The 25,641-nt window shown below is 38.5% G+C and overlaps 2 protein-coding genes and 1 long non-coding RNA gene across 4 annotated transcripts in view; 1 reads left to right on the forward strand and 2 right to left on the reverse strand.

Moving 5' to 3' along the window:
- Positions 1-4,044: 4,044 nt before the first annotated feature.
- Positions 4,045-6,438, reverse strand: LOC117406826 (mid1-interacting protein 1-B-like). Its single transcript, XM_034011151.3, has 2 exons — positions 6,387-6,438; positions 4,045-5,765 (listed from the first exon to the last, which is right to left on the reverse strand). Exon 2 carries the CDS (start codon positions 5,186-5,188, stop codon positions 4,706-4,708), a length of 483 nt encoding a protein of 160 aa, XP_033867042.1. The 5' UTR covers positions 5,189-5,765; positions 6,387-6,438; the 3' UTR covers positions 4,045-4,705.
- A 3,779-nt stretch (positions 6,439-10,217) lies between these two features.
- Positions 10,218-25,425, forward strand: LOC131737768 (uncharacterized). The gene is made up of 3 exons (XR_009329374.1): positions 10,218-10,447; positions 10,857-10,999; positions 25,315-25,425. It is a non-coding gene; the product is annotated as an uncharacterized LOC131737768 (long non-coding RNA).
- LOC117407396 (tetraspanin-7) overlaps positions 20,667-25,641 on the reverse strand; it is a 51,823-nt gene continuing 46,848 nt past the window's right edge. Inside the window, exons 7-8 of one of the 2 annotated variants that reach the window (XM_034012374.3) lie at positions 24,383-24,466; positions 20,667-22,712 (exon numbers count right to left, since the gene is read on the reverse strand). In XM_034012374.3, coding sequence (XP_033868265.2) covers positions 24,398-24,466 — 69 coding nt within the window. In that variant the 3' untranslated portion in view covers positions 20,667-22,712; positions 24,383-24,397. Of the gene's footprint in view, positions 22,713-24,381; positions 24,467-25,641 lie in introns of those variants that run through there. The other variant, XM_059028920.1, reaches the window with a different exon arrangement.

The raw sequence follows: 25,641 nt of genomic DNA on the forward strand, positions 1-25,641 counted from the left end.
GTGATGGTAAAGTGTTAAGAGGAAATTGTCTTTAGAACTCATCTTATGCAAAAAAAAAACAGTATATTAGCTCAACACTGTGCTTTAACAGCTGCTACTAGCAACTTTGTTGTTGTTTGAACTCAATGTTGAAAAGTACTGCTAACACAGACATATTACACATGCTGGTGTTTTATATTATTGTTATTATTAATATTAATATTATTATTATTATTATTAGTAGTAGTAGTAGTACTAGTCGTAGTAGGTGTTTATTATTGTTATTATTATTACCATCTAATAACACTATAAGCACTGAAATTTTTTTATCATTCTATTCTTATGACATTAATATTCTTTACCTGTCAACCAACAGGAAACATACTTTAGCATAAGTATTTCAAAAGTAGTTAGAAGACAGGAGAAAATAAATAGCACAATCATTTAAGCCAAACACTGAACACTTTTATATGTTCAGCAACACAGATTAAGACTGACAATGTACCATTTTTTAAACAATTGGTGCAGTAAGTGCAACTCAAATCCTTTCAGAGCTTTACAAGTTTATACCTTTGTTTGATGCTAATGCTGGGATGTTTTAATTTAAAACAGTTTGCCTCCTTATGTTTGTTTAAAATCTCCAAGGCACCCGCGTGAACTAAAGTACACAAATTCCACTTCAAGAAAGTGAATATACTGAGAGTTACTGTCAATCAAATTGCTGAAAGGCATAAGAGTTTATAACAATCATAAAATCAGACTTCGAAAGAATGAACTAATAGGACCTTGGGTTTGATTTAATCAACCTAGACCCTGGTAATCCACAGCTGGATTCCTGTAGAGAATTTTACAGCGCTGGGGAATCACCCTGGATTGCACCAACCAAAAATAGGTGGTTGGTGCATTCCAGGGGGTTGTCTGGTGCTGTAAAATGCTCTAATAAAATCCAGTTGTGTCTTTCCATTGGTTCTTCTTTCAGAAAAAAAGAGAATACAGGTATTAAACTGCTGCTGATTGCTGACCATATTCCTCTTCATCTCTGACCTTTATAATGAGCATTGTTTTTGACCCAGACGTGCTTTTGATGTAGAGAACATTCTGTCTCAGATTTTTCCTACCGGTACAATTGCTAGCACATGTGAAAGTTACTGCCTCAGAACACTTGCAAACAGTAATTTCAAGTAATGAGGACACTTTCCCCCTGCTGAGAGCCCAAGGGAGATCCCTTTGAGATCTATTGAATGTAGATGAACAAGAGGGCCACTTGACAGAAATCTGAGTTCAGGGACTTTGCAACAAAACAGCTAATATGAAAAACTGTGTTCCACTTGTCCTGTGTGTCTGCATGGCTCCGTTGGTGGTTGGAACTTTGAGAAAGTACGCTCTGCAACTACAGCAAGTACAGTTAAAGATATACATTCTGTATAATTGTTCCATATGCGATGGACATTGCACTCTAGAAGTTACTAAGGGCAGATAATTAGCATCCCTTCAAATATTTTCCCATTTTTTAAATCCACAAATATAATTAGTATACTTTTATATGTAGGGACATAATATACTTCAGTTTCGTGGTAATACAGTTGGTACACAAGCTATTTGTATGAACCCTCAGAGGGGATTCTTAATTAACAGTTAGACTTTGTAGAAATGGGTAGAATCAGTATTCATTTTGATAAATGCTCAGGTACAACCAGGGATTTACTTGTGGACCACAGGTTGGTCTGGACGTTGCATTTCAACGTGCTTACATCTAAATAAAAGTACTCATACCAGCAAGCTGCTGGCTGTCTGTGCCCACAATGTGGTGACCATTTAGAGGAGACTTTAATTTAAACACATCACAAATCCACCACACACTGTCCGTAAGGGCTGGGCTTGTTCAGGTTTGTTGTTCAAATCAGAATTGAGGTGCAGTCAGCGCCCGCTGGGGCCATGTCTAACTGTGTTCTTTAGGGTTTTAAAAATACAAAAACGCATTGATAGATACATCAGTCAAGTTTATTACAATGGTATTTGAGCAATAAAAAGATGTAGTTGTAAAAATAAATGTACAAATAATTTGTGGTTGGAACATAAACGGCTTAAAAAAACAGATTCTGACTTCAGTAAGTAGACAGGACCATGAATTAAGGGCTCACTTCAGTTGCACATGCAGTGTGTATTGCTGGCTCTGCTAGTTGGACAAGATAACCTGCGATTCCTGTCTTGGGATAACTAGGTCCTGCTCCATTCAACTTCTTCACAATAATGCAAAAACAAGAGAAAATCACCTGGCAATGCTTTGGCTTCAAATTAACTGCTCCAATTACCACAGTAGTTCAGCGCCTCCAGAAATTAAAAGTGTTTGATATCTGGTTAACTTGATTCAGGGCTGGCAGACCAACAGAACATTGCGATGCAGGCCGGTCTCTCTGCACCATTTATAAACGCTCTAATGAGCACTTCATTAAAAAGAGAACATTTGGGGAGGCAGGCGAGCATTGCATCTCCTGGCATTTTGCTGGAAGAAATCCCATTGGACGAGTTCCACGAAAGCAAAAAGAGCTGGCACAGATGCAGAGCCATCCTAATCAGCAAGGGGTGAAACTCACTCGACAAACATGTGACTTCAGTTTCCTCCAACAGCTGCCCTCCTTTTTTAAATACAAGGCATCTGTGAGCATTTTTTCACACAGTCAATTACCTTCTTTAACCAGTTGATACTTCATTGATGTAAAAACACTTCAAATCTGAAGAAAATATGTGTTTAAAATTGGCATCATAAAAAAAAAGGATTTTACTTTAGACCAGGAGTGCTGAGGGCCACTCTGGTCCAGTTATTTGAACCAGTCATAATCTAAATAACTTAATTGAACCAATAAAGCAATTAATATTTTAGTAACAGAAGTACCCTGCCACGACTATCAATGTAAAATTGTCGCTTTCAACATCATAAAAAAGTAGATGACCATGGACTACATTCATGTTGTGTGCATGAAAAACTGCAAAAATGACACTTATGTATGAATGTAAAGACAAACGGACAAGCATCTCCTTATATGCCCAGATTCAGATACTCTTAATAACTGGTGTGAAAGAATCTTCCAAGTTTAAGAGATTTTCTAGATATGTAAAAAGTGTCACATGCGTAGTACGGTTGCTGGGGATATGCAGTGTGGGAAAACAAAATCAAAGGAAGCTGGAGTGGAATCTCCCTAGAGGTCTGAGGTTTTACATATTTCAGGGATTTTCTCACAGAGTTGTGAGAATTTCCTAAGCTTTCACCAGCCGAGCAAAAAACTTTTAACAAAATTCCCACAAGTTTTTAAACCTCTGAATATTCGACAAGTCTCCTTATTCAGCCACTGCTTATGCTCTCTCTGTGTAAGAAGCACAAATGGAGATTATTGAAAGACAGACAGGCAGGACGACTGCTCCCAGAAGGTGATGTATGAGAACACCAGGATCACTGCCAAGGCTGGACTCCAGAAAGGACATATTCACAAGAGTAGAAACTCACTCTCGTCCTGCACGCAGTCCTGGGTTCCAAAAATACCCTCAGTTAAGTATTATGTATATGATCAGGAGGCAGGAGTTTGTGCAAACAGACCCCTGTTAATATATTTGTTTCCTCCCTTAGCTTTAAGAACAACTCCAAAATGTAAACCCACAGACTCAGGTACGAGTAGATTTAGAAGGTTGCAGGTAGCTAGCACCTAGTCATGTCAATAATACACCTGAAATCAAGGACTGGGTGAAGGATTTGTGTGTTTCTAACCCTATAGATCTACAGATACAAACACACCCATTTCATCAGCTTTTAAGGAATCTGTCACAAACAGGAAACAGGAAACACATTGCGATAACCCAACCTTAAGTAAAAATGGTGATTCATCTTATTCACCTAAAATCAAATTCTAATGATTTCATAAAGCTCATATGGTTTATATCTGTTTTCAGTATTTTTTTCATATCACACTCTCCTATTATAAAAGTCACTGAATCTTATTAAGTGTTCCAAACCATCCAGCCTGCCTACAGGTTTCACCAAGTATAAAAGCAATAAACAAGAGAGACAGCAAATAGACGTACACACTTTTATTTGTTTCTGTACAATCTATGTCAGCATGTAAAAAAGAAAGTCTAAAGAATCTTTTACAGCTTTTTAAATCATTCATATTGTACAGTCATGTCATGGAGAACTTCATTACTCTACTCAATCAGAAAATAGAATGATCAGTTGGTTCCATGAGTTCTTACAATATTTATAACATGGGTTCATTGGCTTTTTGTTCCAGCCTCACATCATTGTAGTAGCAATATCGATCGTCACAGACAATGTACGACATCGCATCTTGCAATCCCGTTTGTGCGTTCCGGTTAGATTTTAGAATTTTAACACATGCAGGTGAGAAAAAGTACAATTATACATTCTTGTTTTAAAAAAATATATACCAGTCGTAGTAGTGCAAATAAGATGATGCAATCTCCACCGATAGAGCAAGGCCACCGACAACCACGCCTAATACATTTTTTTTAAAACTAGCAATAGCGCTTTGAAGAATACCGAGAAACAAATTAAAAAGAAAACAAAAAAAACAATGTTGCAATTTACTGTTATATATATATATATATATATATATATATATATATATATATATATATATATTTCCGGGGTTTTCATTTGTAAGGCGCAATCTAACTTAACAAAAGTGCGCCTGCCCGATCCAGCGGAAATGTGCCATTATTGCCCCCAACTGCCGATGCCGATCTCTTGCTTGTATCGGTTGGTGAGGGTGTTCGCTTTCCTCGTGAGCTTCGAGAGAACCGTGTGGAGTCCGCTCAGGTGAAAATGAAACTCTTTCTGCAGGTTTTCGTCCTCCTCCTCGGGGTCGAGCCTGCATTTATCCACGGCGGTGCTCAGCTTCTCTTTTTTCTTGTCGTCTCCCTGCTGAAACACACCCCACTCAATATCGTTCCTGATGGATTTGAGCAAAACATAGTAGCTGTACATGTCCCTGTCTGTCAAGTAGCTGGCAGCCCCGTTGCCTCCGGTTAATACTACAGCGTTGTTAACCTCGTCCTTCTCCTCGTACTCCAGCGGCACGTCCCTCAGAAGGCTTGGTACCATCACAGTCTGGTCCATGTTGTTAACCGCCCCGATAAAGCGGTTCATCGCGCTGAAAAGCGAATGCCTCTGGTTGTTGGACTCCGAAATCTGCATCATGTTTGCAATATAATTCTCTTTGTGTCACACAGCAGCTTTTATTTACTGCAGCAGTACACGCTGTCGGCGTCCTTAAGAAGCAATTACAGACAGTGCAAACTGCAAGCAGCCCCTTCAAGTCAGATTAAGAGTCTTAAGTATTTTTTCTTAGCACACTAAGTAGTGCTGCTTCACTAATACTGCCTCTATACAGTATTAGTAATCAGCTTGGATCCTAGCAACGGCAGTGGCTGGTTTTTGAAGTGATACAAATGACAGTAACCTGAAGTAGTAGTTGTGTGCAGTTAGTTCCTCAATATGCAACCTGCTCATGTTCTGTGGCAGCAGCAGTTATGATACAACCCAAGTGTACGATCCGCGGTGGGTTTACAAAAGTGTTCAAATCCGATCAAGCATCTCCTTGTAGTTTCTTCTTTTTCACCCAGAAGATGTGTCTGTGTTGCTGTTCCTTTAGTTTATGTATTTATTGCCAAAGCAAATGTATGGCTTCCTTCTTGGTTCGGGTCTTTATATGCAAAGGTGTAACCAGGTGCCTGCCTCTTTCGTTTAGAACAGGTTGGAGCTGGATCGAAACGACCTGAAATAACACACACGACATAGATTAGATTTTTTAAAAGCTCCTCCCCTGCCTTCTCTCGGATATTCATGCACGCCAAAGCCAACTTTCCTGATCGCAGGCTGGTCTCTGTAACCCAGCAACTGAGGGTAGAATAGGGTGTGACCCTGGATTTCAATTCCGTGTTTAGTTATTCCCAATTGTTTTAAAAAAATAGCAACCTGTGTAATAATAATTGCTACTTAGCAGTATATCCCACCACTTACTTATATGAATATGTGTATTTGTTTATGCAATATTCAACTATTATTACTCTTATTGGGTCACATTTTAAAATATAAAATAGTTCCATATTGGGACTTAAAGAAAGGCTCAATTGATCTGTTTAGAGTTATACACAATTGGATGGAATCACGGCCATTAAAAAAGAATACATTTGTAGCCTACCGTAACATTTACGCGTTTTTTCCTTGTTATTTACTGAACTTAATCATTCTATTTTGAGTAAAGAAAAAAAAATATCCCTTCGCGTTTACAGCGTATTTTTATTTATTTATTTAGCTTACAAACATAAACGTGCTGTCATGGTTAATTCTGAAATTTAAAGTATCAATAATAAAGTATAAGCTTCTCACAACAGACCTGCACAATGATCCACGTGTACGTAGATAATGAATATTCAAGAGAAAGTCATCAGCCCACAGACTTACCCTCGGTTTCAGCCAATCACGTTCTTGCCGGTCGACTGCTAAAAGGTTTCATTCTAAATTGTCCAATCAGAGTAGGATTTCCTTATCTGACTCCTTGCGTTTCTAATCCCCGGGCTTCTGCCAAGTTAGCAACAACTAGGCGTTATAACGGTTAACTATTTAGGTGCCTAAATGAGCCAAAGTTAACGACACCAACCACACTGTCCTCACACATTAAATGTCAAACTACAATACTTAATGATAATGTTAACCCTTTTCAGTTACCTATTAACAGAGCGCACTGTCTGTATAAATTTCGCACTGCTGTATTCTTTTGTACAGATGTTTTGTTTTTATTAAATTAACAAATGCATTGCATTAATAAATATATGTAACAGTAAATGTTATGTAAGCAGTTTCCAAACATTGCCCATCATATTTAAAAAAAAAAAATACAATCTTACATGCCCTGTGACCATCGGTAAGATTAGTTTACTTTAGGGAAACGCCTATCTTTACAGAATATTTAACTTAACACTTAAACCAGCCGCGTGCAATCCTGCCCCGTGTGTATTGTGATTTTATATTGCAAAGCAATGAATCCGGACCCCTTTTAATTGAAACTCCGATTTCATCTGAAAACGTGTTGTCAAATAATGTTACTATTTGAAGGTAGTACAAAAAAAAGCTATAAAATCTAACTGGGCGTGATGATAAATGCATTATAACATTGCTTTGTCCAGTGCTCATTAGATGTATTAGTTTGTATTACGTAATATAATCACTTATTGGCAGGGTTCGATTTAAAGTTTGTTTCCAAGCCTAGCAAGGTTAAAAAAAAAACTGTTTGTGTTTCACATGCACTGTAAACAAATGATCATTAATATTTTTTTACTAAGTCATTTGACTTAATATAGTTTGACAATTGTGGCAGAAAACATATAGAGTTTGAGGAATGACTAGAAAATGTAGATTTGCGAATTGTCTCTTACCTCTCCCTCCTACACATTTCACGCCTCATCAGCATCTCGCGCTGCCGGTTTACCCCAGTTGCGAAACTCTGCTGCACTGATGCGCATGATAGATACCCTAAAGAAGCACGATAACTGGACATAATTTTATCTCCCACTGTTAACTGTTAGACTCTAAACCAGCTTCGTTTGTTTTTCTTAAATTCAAGTTCTTAGTGGGAGGTAGGGTGACCACCTTTTCAAAATGCAAAAACGGTACCCCTGCTTTTTTTTTTTTTAATAGGGGTGGGGTGAGGTGTTGTATATTTACACATTTTATACTGTATGTTTAATATTTAAAAACTTTACTGACTATTCACTATGAGTGCTGTTACTTCTACGAATTATTATTATTATTATTATTATTATTATTATTATTATTATTATTATTATTATTATTATTATTATTATTATTATTATTATTATTATTTGCTGTGGCCAAAGCAGACCAGTGTCAGGGCGCAGGGTCACATCATAGTGGGACTATAGTTTATGTCTTAGATTGGCTGTACAATGTGTCGATCATTCTGGGGCTGCGTAAGGAATTGCGAAATGATGCGGCAGGGGCGGGGCTTTGCTCTAAACAGCTTTGCTATGGTTTGACTGTGTCTAGGAGTCATTTAGCCCGGGACCGCGACTTGAGCTTTACATTTAGTGACTGTCCCATCCAATTAGGTCACCCTAGTTGGCGAGTCAAAACTCGACCCCCCCCATCGCAAAATAATGCATAGCAAGGCGGATTGTGGGTTTTAGGCGAAGGGGTTCGACCTATAACCCCCCCCCCCCCCCCAGTAATGAAACAATTACATTCGTTATACAATGCATCCAGTTTATACAATGAAGTAAACTATAGGCCAGAGAGCCTTTTAAATGTGTTTGAATGCACCAGAATGCAGCACCAAACAAACTGGTTTAAATTACCTTGGAAGGTCAGGTTAGGTCAGTGAAAATAAGTCCAAATGGTTTAGTGCAGATATTCCAATGCTGTGCCGGGTAGCGTTCCGAGGCCGCCTTCTCCTTGGAATCGCTGAGCTGTAAACATTCTGCCTCGAGGAAAATGACTTGAGAAATATATCCCAGCGGAGGCTGGAGATCAGTTGTTAATTAACAGTGACGTCACAACACCCCTGGAGAGTAAAGCCATTAAAGATTTAGGGATTAAATAGCTGTTAATAAGGTTCTTAGTGGACAGATACAGCGGCAGTGAAAATGAAGTATTCTTTCTATATATACAGTACATAAAGTGCAAGTCTGCTTCCCACACTGCTCTTTAGAGGACTAACACAAGCTTACCATGGTCAGTTTGCACAGTCCTTTCCATATAGTGCTTTACCATGTTTGTTTTTATTCTACAATGTCATACTCCTGTGTATTTAACATAAGAACCTAAAAAGTTTTGGGAATGAGATGAGGTTCCTGTTTTTTCAGATGTTTTAGATCCTCTGGTTGGGTATTTCTCTGACTCTTTGGAACTCTCTCCCAGCTTTGGTGTGTGATGCTCCCACTGTCACTCGCTTTAAATCAGCTCTCAAGACCCACATGTTCTGTCTTGCTTTCCATGCTCTTTAAGCCTGATATCTGCTATTAGCTGCTGTGTTGCTGCTACTATTTAATGTATTATGCATTTCTCTGTATTTAAAGTATTATGGATTTTGTTGTTGTTACTGCATCTTATAAAGAGCTTTGTGATGGTGGTCCACTATGAAAGGCGCTATATAAAATAAAGATTGATTGATTGATTGATTTATAGCTCTCTGTGTAAAAAAGTGCCTCTTAGATGCCCTCTCATACTACTCTGTGACTTTGGCTAACTTTATCTATACCATTTAGGATTTTATACATTTCTATTGCAATCTTTCTCTCACATACAGTATGTTTTGTGGGCTGATGAGATTACATTCCTTTAACTTGTCCATAACTCATGCCATTAAATCTTGGGATCAGGGATCTTTTTGTAGTCATGTGACCAAAGTAGGCATTATGTAGTCTTAGCATTACTTCCCTAGATATGTATGTAATCGAACATTCTATTTGCATTTTCAACTATACCACCAAGATCCTTTTCAAGGTTTTTGTTCACTGTTTCCATCCCATTTATTTTGTACTTGTAGCCTATCATATATTTTTTTACAGCCAGTAAGCATACTTTATATTTTATTAAAATGAACCACACTGTCTGTGTGTTTTTGTTTGTTTGTTTGTTTGTTTGTTTGTTTGTTGGTTTGTTTGTTTTACTAAGCTTCTGAGATACATTAAATTCCAGACACTGTGCCACAATCGTGTTCACTAACATAGGATTACTGGGTGAATACTACATGCTGCTTTCACTATTGTATAACCTTCTGTCGCTGTGAACTAGACAGAAAACATTCCATTTGTTTGAGCTTTGTTTTTAGTTTTAGCTGCAGGCACACAAACTTCCTCCCTCCCTGAATCTTTCTGACTACTCCCTGGCAGCTACTCCCTGCTACAGAAGTGAGGTATGCATTTGTTTTGACTCAAGGAAGCCCATTTTTTTTGTGCTACAGTGTTCAAGAAACACTTGTAAAGTTATTATTTTCAGCATGTGTTTGTAAAGTAACAACCTTCTTAAATGTGTTTAAAATGTGTTTATGAAAACTTTTATGTTACCTTTAATTTGACTGTTCCTTTTAGAAAGGATATGCAGAGTAGTCCCTCATTATAAAGAACGTTCTGGCAATGGGGTGGAGCAGTGGCTGACATCGGTGTCACTTAACTCTCATCTACATTATCAATATTATATGGCAGGACATTAAGAAAGCAAAGCCCAGAGTAGAAATGGAAGATAAAATCCACATTAAAAGCTTCTTGTGGTTAAAAGGATGTTTTATACATTTCACATTTTTTACGCTGCCACTTTCAGTAGAGTTTGTCTGACCAAGAAGAGGTACTAATTGTGAGGTCTGACTTGGAGCCGAGCCCATTTTCCTATTGTCTCTGCACGGAGCAGGGATCTCTCTAGCTAACGAGGTTAGCACCCAAGGTTGGTAAAGCTGCAGAGCGACTGTAATTAGTCTAACAAGATTAGTATCCTGTTTTTCTTTCCCTCTGGTTTACATGCCCCTGACTTTTTCCTGAGTCTTATCAATGCTTTCTATTTGTCTTACTTGAACTTCTGGGAAATAAAATTATACAGCAAATCAATATGGTGTATCTGATGTATCCTTATAAAAATGTGGGGGTTTGCAGCTAAAAGTAAGAGACTGTGGCAGGGCAGGAGCCCTGCACGTGAAGAGTGGGTTTGTGTGTATATATTGTGTAAAATGTGTGTAATTATTGTAATTAATGGGAGAGCCTGCCTGCTGTGTATGATTGGGTGTGGAATCTAATCAGCAGGTAGGCGTGTTCCAGCGGGGTGTCAGGTATAAAAAGGTCCTGTTTATTCATTTCAGGGCTGCTGCAAAGCCAAAGAGCTGGCCATCGTCCACGCTACACAGATAAAGAAAGCGAAACATCTTGCTGAAAGCCACCCGATCGCTGTGAGGGTAAACCAGGGTCGGAGATGAAGAAAGAAACAGAAACCGCCAACGACCGAGTGAGTAGCCAGAGTCAGGGTCTGTTTATTGAAGAGAGACAATTAGTTCAGGTATTGTAGATCTCACCAAAGTATAGAGATGGAGGTAAGTAAGGGGGATCTCCATGTGTTAGTGCACACCGTTTTCATGGCACCTCTTATTTGATAGTTTTAGTACAGTGTTTTATTTTTATTTACATTCATTCCCCTGTATGCCCTCCGTTCGCTACCATTGCTGGTAATGTCACGTGAGCTGTAGTCTGTGTCTATGTAAGAGCGTATCAACTACAACCTCCTTCTCCTCTCCTGCCTGTCACTCAGCAGCGAATGCATGCACCCACACGGCAGGAGCCTGTCACAGAGACTAACAGCACCAGAAACATCCAAGCATGAGCTATGCAAATACACCTCAATCCTATTCAAAAGGTCAACAAGGACAAGCTATTCAGTCTCAGAAGTATACCACATTTTTCATATTTTTGCATGTGCAGTATAGCCTTTTTTAATATACATATGCAGAATTTGACTAGGGCCGCCAAATCCACCGTCTTGGACCCGCAGGCTACCTCCAATGTGAATAATAATGATACTGGTGAACGCACACATTTTTTCTGCCTCCCTGCTCAGAATCCTGACATTGCTGTGTTCGTGCATGTGCTGGGAGTGAACCCGAGTGACCCGTGGATAAAAGAAGCCTGTGCACAAGACACATGATAAGTCAGAAGCAGGAAGCTGAAACATGTGCTGTATTTTTCTAATGGGGGGGGGTACCAGGTATGGTAAGAAAGAATTGTATAAATAACATTTATATATTAAATGCTGAATCATAGTTTGAGAAAGATTGAATGGAGGGAAGGGAACAGAGGCTGGGAGAGGAGGGTAACATTCAAGCGAAAACAAATAAATATGAACATTATGGGAGATGTCTCATTAGTGGGTGGGTACTAGCCCCAGCAGTCAGAGAGGCCTGAGAAAAGACCAGTTTGTTGGTTTTGATCTGAAACTGGGGAAGGTAGCTATAACTATTAAGATTTAAGACTTAATTATTTGGTTAATCTCCACATTCCAATCAATTGCTTTTCATTATTTTTATTTGTAGAATTGTACATTTCATTCTTTATCAGAGAGAAAAATCACACATCCCATACAGGACAGTATGGGATGTGATATGTGTTATAACCAAAATCAGGATAATACAAGATTTCATAAATTTAGATTTTAGACATTGTGTATGTCTTGGTCTTAGCCCAAGATCACATACACAGCACATTTAAGAACATAAACTGTTATGCCAGTGGTACTAAAGCACAACAAAATTAATTGCTGGTTGTTTAATTAACGTAGTGATTTGTCTGAAATAAAATCAGCACTTAACCCTTAGGACATGGGCAGCATAATTTGACTGTAATTAAAATATAAGAACGCTTAACCTTTCCAAATGCAAGCCCTTTCACGCAAGCAATAACATGATAGATCTAAAACCTAAAACAACCTGCCGTGTATTCAACACCACTGACCTGTCTTTAAAAAAGAACATGACGTCCAAGATATCAGAAGATGCAGAACACCAGGGATTACTGTGACCTTGAACAAGGGGGTTGCCTGACTCAGAATGCAAGGCGCTGGCCAGTTTTGCATCTGATTGCAGAACAGCTCCTGCTTGGCTGTTTGGAAGCCTTCCCTTCTTGTCAAATGGAAGAAGTGGGCTGTGCACTGGGGAGCCTGCCTGCCTGGCCTTTCTGTGATTTTCAATGGGAAGAGCAGGCTAATAAATCTTGTCATAGGCCTGTTTCATTGTGTCAGTCACACTCAGACTATCGTTAACCATTTTTTTGCAGGAAAAAACATATTAAAAAGGCTTCTATCTAATTAAATGATTCTATGGATAGTATTGCCTCTACATTCATTTTGTAGTGCATTTGAAAGAAGCTGTAGCAAACATGCATTTTTAAAAACTGATGGCATCACAGCTAAGTTAAAGAAAGCACACCTTACTTTCAGATATTACTATGATGGCTTTGCATAACCTGAATAAGCACTTGTTTTAAAGACAAGGCCATGTCATTGAAACATATTTCTGATCTTTTATTTTTAACAAGGTATCTTTTTGGTTATAAGTTACCCAGATGAAAAAATAGATGCATAAGCAAAATGCATTTTATTATATTTCAGTTACTAGTTATATTAGAATGTATTTTTCGACCAGCTATATAGCATATGAAATACTTCTGGACTATATTTTCAATGTTTTTATACATATTTATCATATCTATTTTGCTTAGAATATATGTTGATTTATCTCACAGATTATAGAAACATAATGATATCCTAGACATTTATTTTTCATAAAGGTAGATAAAATTATTATGGGTCAGTCTTGACTCTGCACTTTGAAATAGCATCTTGTTATGGTCCAGATATTTAACAGAAATTAATACAGCGTGGATACTGCTAAACAAAGTGGACGGAATCAGCAAGTTACAGTCAATTAAAATCAACTGAACTGTATCTAAAGATTTGATTTATATACTTTATATTATGCATTCAAAGTTAATTCCAATATATTTTATACCAGACAATTTTATTTATTATATTTTTTCTAAACAGCATTTTCTAAAAATGTCAAATATGTGGCTTTTGTACTTGAAAACTATAACTATAAAAGTATGTGTATATATATATATATATATATATATATATATATATATATATATATATATATATATATATATATATATATATACATACATACAGGTAGTGGACAAAAAAATGGAAACACCAATGTAAAGTCACTAAATAGGGCATTGGGCCACTATGGTATCCCGCTCTGTTGAGTTCTCGGCAGACCGTTTTTGATGAAACTGTCTGCTCGCGCCCCAGGTTGAAATTTGCAGTCAATTGATTTGCATTTGCTCGTCTGTTTTACCTTGCACTACAAATTAATGCACAGATATCACGATCCTGGAGTATGCGCTTCTGCCCACTGTTGCCCGTTGCTGATGATGTCTTTCCCTTGGAGTTCCATGCCGACATCATCTAGACACCGTTGCTCGTGAAACATCAGCAAGTTGAGCTGTCTTGGTCACTGAAGCTCCTGCCAAACGCACCCCAACAATCACCCCTCTTTCAAAGTCACTGAGGTCTCCTCTTACAGCCATGCTAGCCATAATTATAGGCAACCAGCCCTGCCCAGCATTTTTATACATGACCCTAAGCATGCTGGGATGTTATTTGCTTAATTAACGCATGAGTCACACCTGTGTGGAAGTCCTTGCTTTCAATATACTTGGTGTCCCTAATTTACCCAGGTGTTTCCATTTTTTTTGTCCACTACCTACCTATATATATATATATATATATATATATATATATATATATATATATATACACACAGAAATATTCATTAAATGTATCTCCCGTTGAGTGTCTATAAACACGGTGGGGGAAAAAAATAATCTTAAACTGCTCACTCTTTCACTTGAAATATTGCATTAGATCCTTGATTCACTGTAGGTGTTAGGATGGGGCACCCTGCTTCCAACTGAGCATAATCTGAGCATAATCTGTCAGAGACGCAATAGAAAGTACTGTAGACACTGTAGATCTGTCATTTCAACATTTAGCCGGTTTAAATATTTATTGTATGATGATATAGTGCCATCTTGTGTTAAGAAGCAGTGTTGCACAAAACAAAACTGCAACATTTCTCCAACCACAGGAGTTTTCATATTTTCAAAACAAGAATAACACAACACAAATGTGGAGAAAAGCTTAGTAAATCTATCCCACAATACCCGTGCTAGAGTACAGTAAGATTAGTCTGTAGAAGTCCACATAAACATACACATTTGGCATGAAGGTTTAAACATGTTTAGGCCCCAGGACAAGATGTTGCACCATGGTCAATTTCCACAGTAATGTTGCAGTTACAGTACACATAGAGCTTACGGGAGGCCAAACTAACCTCTAGCCACACTTTATTTTCAGTAGTCAGTTTAGAGAATGTGGTGGTGCAGCATAGAGGCGCCCAATGAGAATGTTTTTCCATACGCTTGTGCTAGGGAACATCCAATCTTTGAAGTGCGCCAACCTACAGCTACTTCTTCATAGGATGTCTTCAATTCATGTACAACCTGTAAGAAACTGTGAAGCAGTCAAACATGGACAGGGCTGTTGTGCTTTAACCCCTGAACATGTGTTAGAAATGAAAAGTTCAAAAAAGGGTACAAATGGTACAGAAGATAAGAAAGGATAGGACATTGATTTTAGGATCTACAGCTTCAGGACCATTGCCTCACTCTCAATATGTCTACACCAGTGTCTTGTACATATACTGTACGATGTACTAAATGCAGGGGGGCAGGTTTAAAGTTACACTTGTGTACTAGATATAGGTTATACATCTTTCTGAGAGGACCACTGTGGCCACAGGTTTGCTTTAAACTTATATACTGATGCACAATGAAAACGCAGCAGTCTAAGTTTTACATCAATAGCTCATTGGGCACATGCATAATGTTATTTACATTTTAAATAATGAGCAGATAGGGTTGTTGTTGTTTGAGTAGTATTGTTCCTTGGAATAACAAAATACTGAGCTCCAGTCATGTGATTTCATAAAAAAAAACACCAGGTGCTCAGTGTTTGGTATTTGAGTTGAGCTAAAATTGCCAAAATGAGTTGATTAAGAGTCTGGAAGGCAGAGGGTCACCACACCGGCCCAGGACTGTCGCATCTGACTGATCCATCTGCGTAATCGTTTTCAGATTGCGGTGGCTGCAGCACGAGAAATTCCAGGAAGAAATTACCTGCGCATCAGCAGAATGACTGTAGCACGCCGTCTGCATGAAAATGCTTTGCATGCTCGGAGGCCATTCAGGGCTAACATGTTGACAGCTGAGACGAAATCGCCGTCTGTGGGCCAGAGAACATCTGAGGTGGCGGCAGAGAGAGTGGTGGAGTGTTTTATTCACCGATGAATGCTGTTTTGCCCTTGACAGACCTGACTGAAGACAACATGTGTGGAGATGGCGTGGTGAGTGTTATGCTGACTGTTGCGTTGTGCAAGCCAACCAGTGGGATGGTGTAAGTGTGATGTGGGGAGGAATCTCCTTTAACACAAGAACACCTTTGGTACAGATTGAGGGCAATCTTACTGCTCAGCGATACATTGACAAAGTCCTTGAGGCAACAGTTTTTCCATTCCTGTAAGCCAATCTGAAAGTGTCAATTTTCCAGCAGGACAATGCAAGACCACACAGTGCTAGGATTACAATTGCATTACTTCAAGAAACAATGTCAAGGCCTTGCTGTGGCCAGCTTTTTCTCCTGACCTGAGTTCAATAGAACATCTGTGGGACCAAATCGCCAGTGCCGTTCACAGGAGACAACCGTGACCAGCCAACCTTCGCCAGCTGGCTGCAGCTGCACAGGAAGAGTGGCGGAACATCCCACATCAGTCTATCCAGAGGCTGATCAGGTCTATGCGTCAACGCTGCCAGGATTGTGTTAATGCTCAGGGAGGTCATGCCCGATATTAACTTTGTAATGTTTTCATTTTGACAGTGTATCACGTTTCACACTGAAAACCTATGATTCTTTGATCTATATTTTCATTCACATTTTCTGTGATTTTGTTTGATATCTATCTATATCTATGTTTAAAATATTTGATTAAATCCATTAGACCTGAGTGTTGCATTTCTCTTGTGCATCAGTATACAAAGGGAATGTAACCCACAACATTAGTTAAGATAACTGATATTTCATACACACACCAGTAATTTATAAACTGTCACTATATATATTATATATATATATATATATATATATATATATATATATATATATATATATATATAAATGTATTCTGTTTTTGTAGTACCTATCAAATGCCACTAGATGGCAGGCGTTTTAATTTCGGTAGACGTCCACTGAAGAGGATACCATGCATTAGTGATGTCAAAACAGAGTTTCTATAGGAGATAATCACTTAAAAATAGCTATCCACTGACGTGACCTCTATGCGTGAAAGTGGTAAAAAGCATGTCGCTTATACAGTATAGTAGCCTTTTTTATCCATCATTGATTAGATCAGTCTGCAGCTCTTAGGCTACATTAATGAAACTGAATACAACGTAGTATGGAGTTGGCATTTAGACTAGGTGGCGTATTTCAGCGATCAACGCATTTCTGTACATTGAAATGCCATTCACGTGTTTTACAACATGGATCTCGCAGACACCAATTGCAAGAAATGCACAGGTGATAATAACTAGGAGTAATTATACTGTACATAGCCTAACTAGGAGTAATTATACCCTACATAGCCTACTGTATAATCTATTGTAGCTAGACAAAGAATCATTTTGTACAGAAAAGCTCAAATCGGTTACGCTGTGAAGGTACAGAATTATTTGTGTAGAAGTAAACGCAGGTATGCATAACGTATCGACCCCAGTGCCAGCCGACACATGCAATGGTATAGCTGTGCCCAAAATCGTGTGGAGAAAAAAAAAGGTGCACTGTATGCAGGTACAATGCCTATAGTGAGTATTCACCCCCCTTGGACGTTTTCACAGTTTGTTGTGTTACAACCTGAAATCTTGAAGCATTTAAATGGGATTTTCCCCCCTTTGATTTAACCTACTCAATACTTTCAATGTGTGAAAAAATGGGGGGTGGGGGTGAAAAAACAAATCAATTAAAAATAAAAACCTGAAAAGTTTTCATTAGATAAGTATTCACCCCCTTTGCTATGACACTCCTAAATAAGCTCAGGTGCAACCAATTGCCTTCAGAATTCACACAATAAGTTAAATGGAGTCCATCTGTGTGCTATAAAAGTGTTTCACATGATTTCAGATTAAATACACCTGTCTCTGTAAGGTTCCACAGTTGGGTAGTGCATTCAAAGCAAAGATACTACCATGAAGATCAAGGAGCTTTCAAAACAACTCTGAGATAAAGTTGTGTTTAGGCACAGATCAGGGGAGGGGTATAAAAAGATTTCAAAGGCATTGAATATCCCTTGGAGCACAGTCAAGTCGATCATTAAGAAGTGGAAGGTATACAGCAACACCCGTCCTCCCAAACTGAGCAGCCGGGTATTGGTCAGAGAAGCCAGCAAGAGGCCAATGACAACTCTGAAAGACCTACAGCGTTCCATGGCTGAGATGGAAGAAACTGTCAATGTGTCAACAATAGCTCAGGTAATCCACAAATCTGGCCTGTATGGAATAGTTGCAAGAAGGAAGCCATTTCTGAAAAAAGCCATGTAAAATCCCACTTGGAATTTGCAAAAAGGCATGTGGGAGACTCTGAAAAGATGTGGCAAAATATTCTGTGGTCCGATGAAACAAAAATTGAACTATTTGGCCTAAATGCAAAGTGTTATGTCTGGTGCAAACCCATCCCTACTGTGAAGCATGGTGGTGGCAGCATCATGCTATGGGGATGCTTTTCATCAGCAGGGACTGGGAAGCCTGTCAGGGTAGAGGGCAAAATGGATGGAGCTAAATAGCAGGCAAATCTTTGAGGAAAACCTGCTTCAGTCTGCAAAAGACCTAAGACTGGGATGGAGATTCACCTTTCAGCAGGACAATGACCCCAAGCACACAGCCAAAGCAACACTGGAGTGGCTTCAAAACAAGAAAGTGAATGTCCTGGAGTGGCCCAGTCAAAGCCCGGACTTGAATCCGACTGAGAATCTGTGGCAAGACTTGAAGATTGCTGTCCACCAACGATCCCCATCCAACTTGACAGAGCTTGAACAATTTTGCAAAAAGAATGGGTTAATATTGCACGATCCAGATGTGCAAACCTGGTAGAGACTTACCCCAAAAGACTCACAGCTGTAATTGCTGCCAAAGGTGGTTCTACCAAGTATTGACTCTCGGGGGTGAATACTTATCTAACCAAGACATTTCAGTTTTTTTTATTTTTCATTAACTGTTGTTTCACAATAGAAATTCTCTTGCCTCTTCAAAGTGTTGAGTAGGTTGTGTAAATTAAAGGGGAAAAAAAATCCCATTTAAATGCATCAGGATTTCAGGTTGTAACACAACAAACTGTGAAAATGTCCAAGGGGGGTAAATACTTACTATAGGCACTGTATGCGATTTAGGAGAACACTTCCTTCTTTAATATTATGTGCTGTTGTGATTGTAAACCCAATTTCCTTTATTTATATTACCGTATTTCAATTATGTCTGTATGAACGCAGTTATGTCTTTTTTTCGTTTGCATAGTATGTTATGACAATTTGTTTTTTTCGTTTGCATAGTAAGCTTTTGCATGCTTTTTATGTCTGTAGGCTACATAAACACATTTATTTTCAATGTCCTGTTACTTATTTTGTTTGTACAGTTTTATTTAATCATAATATACCTGTATATAGACACATTTCTGTTTAAAAGTTGTTTTTCTTTATTTATTTTATGCAGTCGGCTGGTATATGTGCGTTTTAGTATATAAACACATTTATTTTAAAATTAGTCTTACTCATTTACAGAGTTTCGGATGTGTAGTATCGTACATACATACTGTATAGCTGTACCTTGTGCTGACAGACAGCTTTAAGACGGATCTCGGCTCGTAACACCTGCTTTCCATCAGTGTTATCTAGCACAGGATTTAAGGTGTGCTTCATGGTTAGCACAGTTTATTAAATATCGTCTGAATATCATTAGCCTCATTAGTGCTCTCAGTCATGACACTTCATTTGAATACATCAGCATGCATTTTGCATGCTGATGTATTCTCACGTCTTATGCTTTAAGTCGCGCCTTATCGTAGTTGATAAATACCTAGCATGCACCTTATCCTTGGATAACGTATGTTATCGCATAAGAACCTTTAGTAAATGAGGCCCTCTGTCTCTTAAAGGGATTGTTGCCTGGCCCTGATTGGATAGCAGATTCCCCAACCTACTCAGCATTGACTGGCTGGGCGCTGTCAGTGTGCCACTAAAAGTGCTTGCGCTGGGTTTTTATTTTGATCAAATCACACTTTTGGAGAAGCCATGCCCTATGGGGCAGACGCATTTGACTTTAACCACTGTGTCTGCGATTGCACTCGTTTCATCAGAATCGAGCCCTGTACCTCAGCATTTGCATTCAAAAAAGAGTTTCATCCACTTAATGTTTGTCTCACACCCACGGTGTAAATCCCAAGAGCTTTATTAGAAAGCTCCAGAAATAAAGAGCAGAAGATAAAACCAGCTTTTAGGTATTTAACCACCTGGGACTGGTTTTACACAGTTTTTTCTAGCACTTAGCAGGACGGTTGCTTACAAATTCATCTTTCTACCTGTTATTACACAAGAATATTTAAGACAGAACAATATAGCCATCAGCTCAGCAAGTCTAAACGATTAAAAAAGGAGCGTATTCATCTCTTTCATTTTATTTTATTCTATAGAAAGAATTAGCAGCTTGCTAACTGAAAGGGCTCACTCCTGTCAGTTGGTTGTCTTATCCTTATTAATGGAATAACCATAGTACTCCTTTGACGTTTATGAACGATCCTCTATGTATCCAACCTGGGCTAGGGACTGAAAAATGACTTCAAATGGAAAACACACATTAACCCATTATCTCTCCTCTCTGAACTGGCAAAGGCTAATTTGAGAATATTACTGTGCTTTCAGCAATCAGTTCTTCACAACAAAGCCACACCACTGCGAAAGTTGTAATGACTGTTTATTATTAAAGATCACAATTGCTTACAATATCAACATACTTTTGTTGGCATGCTAACTGGTGATGAGTTTAAAAAGTTTTTTTATTTTATTTTTATTATACAAACTTTTCTAATCCCTTCAAACTGGAGTTATTTTCTACAGAATTTTCTAGATTTGCTTTCAACACTGATCCACCTACACAAACATCGCTGGTGGCAGCCTGCAACAACTTCAAAACAAGGCAATAAACACGTACAGTACACAAAAAATAGTACAAAAGGCTGCTTTTGAATCATCCAGCCTGAGTTACTCACATCACAGTTTTATTAAATAAGGTTACAGTGCTCCCTTTACTCCTGCACCCAGGACTGCAAGGGAGCCCCCATGCAGTTGCAACAGTGATCTAATACAGGGCAAGAAGCCATTTAGACCTACTGTAAATGCACAGGTGCTTGGCATTTCAGTAGAAGAACAACATTTTCCAGTGTTTTCCAGCAGGGTTTTCAAGAGGCAGTCTATAGCTTTGCAAATAGGGAGTTTATGTGATTTTACAGTTAGCAGCTGCACTGATTTGCAAGAGAATGCAGAAGTGCACAACTGATATTCATGAGGCACTGTGTGTTTCTGATGTGCAACTGAATAGAGCTATAGCAGGACAAAGTACATTCCCCAGACAAATTTAAAGTGACAGCCATATTTTTGAAATCATTATTTGTAGGCCTCACAAAGCTTGAGCTCGTAATTTGTTTAAAAAGACTATTGGGCGTGGAATAAAGTCTTCATGAAACGGTTCTGGACTGTTTTCTTCTTTCATTTCAAAGTGTAGTTATCACTTAACTACAGTAGAACCCCACAGTTATGAACACAAAGGGAATGGAGAATGCTGATAAGACTGAAATGTTTGTGACTCTGAAACTGTTCAATGATGTATTGTATGTGTACTGTATTAATACAAGGTTTACACATTTAAAATGAGGAATAATAATAATAATAATAATAATAATAATAATAATAATAATAATAATAATAATAATACAACCAAAAAAGAAGCCAGGAAAGCTGTGGTTTTCATTTAAACACACCTTTTACAGGAGCCCTGTGTCCAGTTTCAGGTGTTGTGTTTGGTTGACCAGTCAGTTTAGAAGTGTGGTGTTCATAACTCTGAGGTTCTCCTATAAATCAGATCGTGTAGTTACAACGTGGTAACTACACAACAAAATAATGTCATTAAAAAATAAAATGCTTTATATTTTCTCATTACGCCTCAAGTTGCATTGCAACACTATACACAACCACAAGGACAATGTTGAAGTGTTTTTTTTAGTTCTTATTTAACCACTTTTGAAATCCATAGATTTTTAAGAAAATATTTAAACCCCAAACCAGCTTCCTGAAAAGAGTTTGTGGATCACTGACCTACTAAACAAAACAACCACAATACAAAGCATATTCATATATAAAGCAACTGCACACATTTTAGTAATAATATTACACAGGATCAGATGCAGCGATGTACTCAATACAGCAGCAAAAAAGCAGAAGCGTTACATGTACAATAAGATTAAAAGACTGTAGTCTAACATCCGGGAGAAGTGCTCCCTTCAAGCACTTCATCTTTACATTGTTTTTCGTGCTATTATTTTCATGTATACTTGCATCATTTCTGAAAATCTTTCCTTTTTGGCTGAAAATAAGAAGGTACTGGATGGAAAACTATAATGTATCAATAGTTTTTTTGTTTTTTTAGTCTTATAGAAATGTAGTTAATGCTTTCACATTTTAAATAGCAACTATACAACCCAGATACTACATGCGTGTCCACAGTGGCGCAGGACCTATGGTATAAAGTTGACACTGATCTTGAGGCCGACAGGGATCGTTAAGGGTTGAAGTATAGAAAGTAAGCTTGTTTTCATGGCACAACTATGTCAAGGAATGATGTGCTACAATAAGTAGTGAGCAGAGAGAATGAGAATGGAGTGGCTAGTGTTCTTGAGGTGTCCTCCCACAGTCTTCCACAACTTCAGGATGATAAATGCAGTCTTTATCTCCCTGAAATACAAAAAATATTGCAGAAATATTGGTTGTTTATTAAAAAAAAAAAATCAGACATTAGAAATAAACTAATCACTGTTAAAGATTTGTAAAATAAAATTCCAGTACATCTTATCCTGTGCACAGATGTCAAAACATACAGCTCACATTCAAAGTTAAAAAACAAAAACAAAAAACAAACATGTCTTTAATGTTTAATAGTAGTTCTGGGCTAAAATTTAGTTTTATGTTATAATAAGTTAGTACTTCATTTGTTGGGTGTTACTATAAAGCTTCACTTTATAGTTAAGAAACTGCTCAGAAACATAAAGGAATATAGTGTATTATATACATTATCATCATCATTTTCTATGAACATTTGTCACAGTGTTTTATCACATCTATTAGGCTGGGGATGCAGCTTCATTGCTCTTTCACTGCTGTGCAGCCATGGTACTTGTTCTCTAATCTCCCAGCAGTCCATTCACCTGTATCAATCTTGCTTATCTTGCTGTTTCCTGAGAGGAGACCTCTGCTTAGCGTACTAACCGGTGCTGTGACCTGTTCTGTATATAAACCTATACAATTCAAGTTTGCAGACACCACAAGAGCAGGTCATTGAGGTCAAAATAAGTTACATACCCCTTAAAACTGAACCCAAAGAATTGTGCAAGCTATCAATATGTTTAGACAGGAGGTGTAGTCTTCCCACTGGCGTAATGCAACGCAAATGTGGATTTATAGGCCTTGGTGGGAATGGTAATTGCCCATTTAATATAACAGTGGAAAGAAGGGCCTGCCTCTGTAATACATGAACATGCTAGCCTGCTAAAGTAAACTGGGACATGCAACCCCCCACCTCCCCCTATGGTGCAGGCTGCGTTTCTCACCCAGGCATCTCTCTTCACCTCTACCCACCCTGACCACCGAGGGCTCATGCTGCCACGCATTCAGGCATCTGCAGGTTTTTCTTCAAACACAGTTTTAATGTTTGTAGTAAATATTTCTACAGTGTAATAAAAGCATTGCGGATTGGATTAGCCTCATAGCCTCAAACTACATAAATATAATAAGGAGAGCATGAAAGGCGTATTCTTTCTTAATACATTTAGATTGCGTTTTATCACAGCAGTCTAAAACACAATACTATGTGCAGTAACAGTGGTAGTGCTACTGTTTAATACCCATTACTTAGATATTTAAATAGCTTGGATCCTGAGTGCTTACTAAAAGACAGCACAGATGACACAGTAAACTATGGAAGAATGCAATACACAGACTGCAATAAATTATATAATGTAAAATTGAAGGCAACTGTGAGATTCTGCAGCTTAAATAAAAAAAATCAATAAACACATTCAAGAAATTGACTTTTGGATGTTTCCTTACGCTAGAAAAATATATATATCTATTTTCAACATTGTTATCACTAAAATATATGCAGATATATTAAATGACCAATGCCAAGCTTAAAACAGATTCATGTTGCAATCATATTATAAAATGTGTGTATATAACCGAAGCCTGGTTTAGGCACTGGCACATGAGCAGTTAGGGATTCTAATACACTACAAGTTTTACAGTTGGCAGGTACTGGAAGTTGTGTGCTGCGTGCTCTCGGTGCAGGGCTGGAGTAAATGGCAGTGACAGTCTTGAGTTCCCAAGGAGCTGCTGGAGTGTGAACTCACCCTGTTCCCTTGCCGTTACACCATTTCATATTGATTGGCAGTGATAAATCGTGACAGACAGCAGGCCAACAGCATCCCAATCAACTGTGTAGAGAAGAAAGTGCAGCATGTTTTAGTACAGGAGATTGAATAATCAGGTGCCTGGTAGTAAATCTGCTCTGAACTGATCAGCTTGACTAAGAGCACATGTCTGTAGGGTTACTAATAGGAGTTGTTCATGCAGCTATAAGGGAGGAACAATATATATTTCAAACTTCTAGCTCTTGTGAAACCCAGGACTGGATGTAGGGCTCTTCACAGTGTAAATCTCTTGGTTTGTGATTATAACTTCTTATTATAAGAAGGCTCTGAAGTCACAGTGGGTGCTGGCTCTTCACGGAGAGCAAGGAAGGATTAAGGAAATCAGAACTAAGGTGCAGTTAATGGCTTTCATTGATTTTTTCTGTCTTTTCTTCCCGATAACATTTACAGTTCAATTAAATCGTCAACGGAGTGGAAACACAGCCCAGCCCTTTAACAGGTCACACGAAGGTTAACTGCATGTTATTCCCATTAGGCCTAATAGGGACTGTCCAGTCTGGTGTTAAATTGGGCACAGATGAGTGGGGAGTAAGGTAGTGACACGCTTGTTTTGTTTTGTTTAGTTTTTTTTGGCAGGGGACGGAGGGGGCAATATGGTTTAAAGAAACCACTTGGATAGTAATTTTAAATATTCAGCTTTTATGCACTGTGTAACAGGGAGAGGTCTGTGCTGACTGTCTGGCACATGCATGGTTCTGCAGGAAGAGAGCAGAAGCCCTGTAAGATCCACCTGTCAGTCATGGCATGGAGAGGCTGGGAGAAGGTGTGGTCTCTCCCTCTCTCTGAGTGGCTGGAAGGCGGGCCTTGGGGGATTGCTGGGCCTACAACAAAACGCTCTGTTGTTCCCTCAGATCTGCCCCTATAGGACGTAAAACGAGCCAGCGGAAGCTTTGCGGCCAGACCAAGAAACGAACGGAGACCACCCACAAACAAAACAAGATAAGAAAAGAAATATAGCTGTAGCGGGGAAACCTTGGGCAGACCCCCGAAAAACCCCCGGAGCGTAGGACGGAGACTCGGGCCGTGCGGGTAGCGACGGTCGGAGAACGCTGCACAATGCAGCACCTTTACTTTGTAGTTTTGTTAATAGTGTTTAATTTTCTCTTTTTCTTTGTGCCTTCTGTTTTGATTATTGTTTCATGCACCTGTGTGTGTACCCAAGGTGATCTGTCAAGCCT

Source organism: Acipenser ruthenus, chromosome 8, assembly GCF_902713425.1.
Source record: "Acipenser ruthenus chromosome 8, fAciRut3.2 maternal haplotype, whole genome shotgun sequence".
NCBI lineage: Eukaryota > Metazoa > Chordata > Actinopteri > Acipenseriformes > Acipenseridae > Acipenser > Acipenser ruthenus.

Bases quoted from the DNA above. Each gene is read 5' to 3' on its own strand.
- LOC117406826 (XM_034011151.3), bottom strand. From the start codon at position 5,188: ATGATGCAGATTTCGGAGTCCAACAACCAGAGGCATTCGCTTTTCAGC.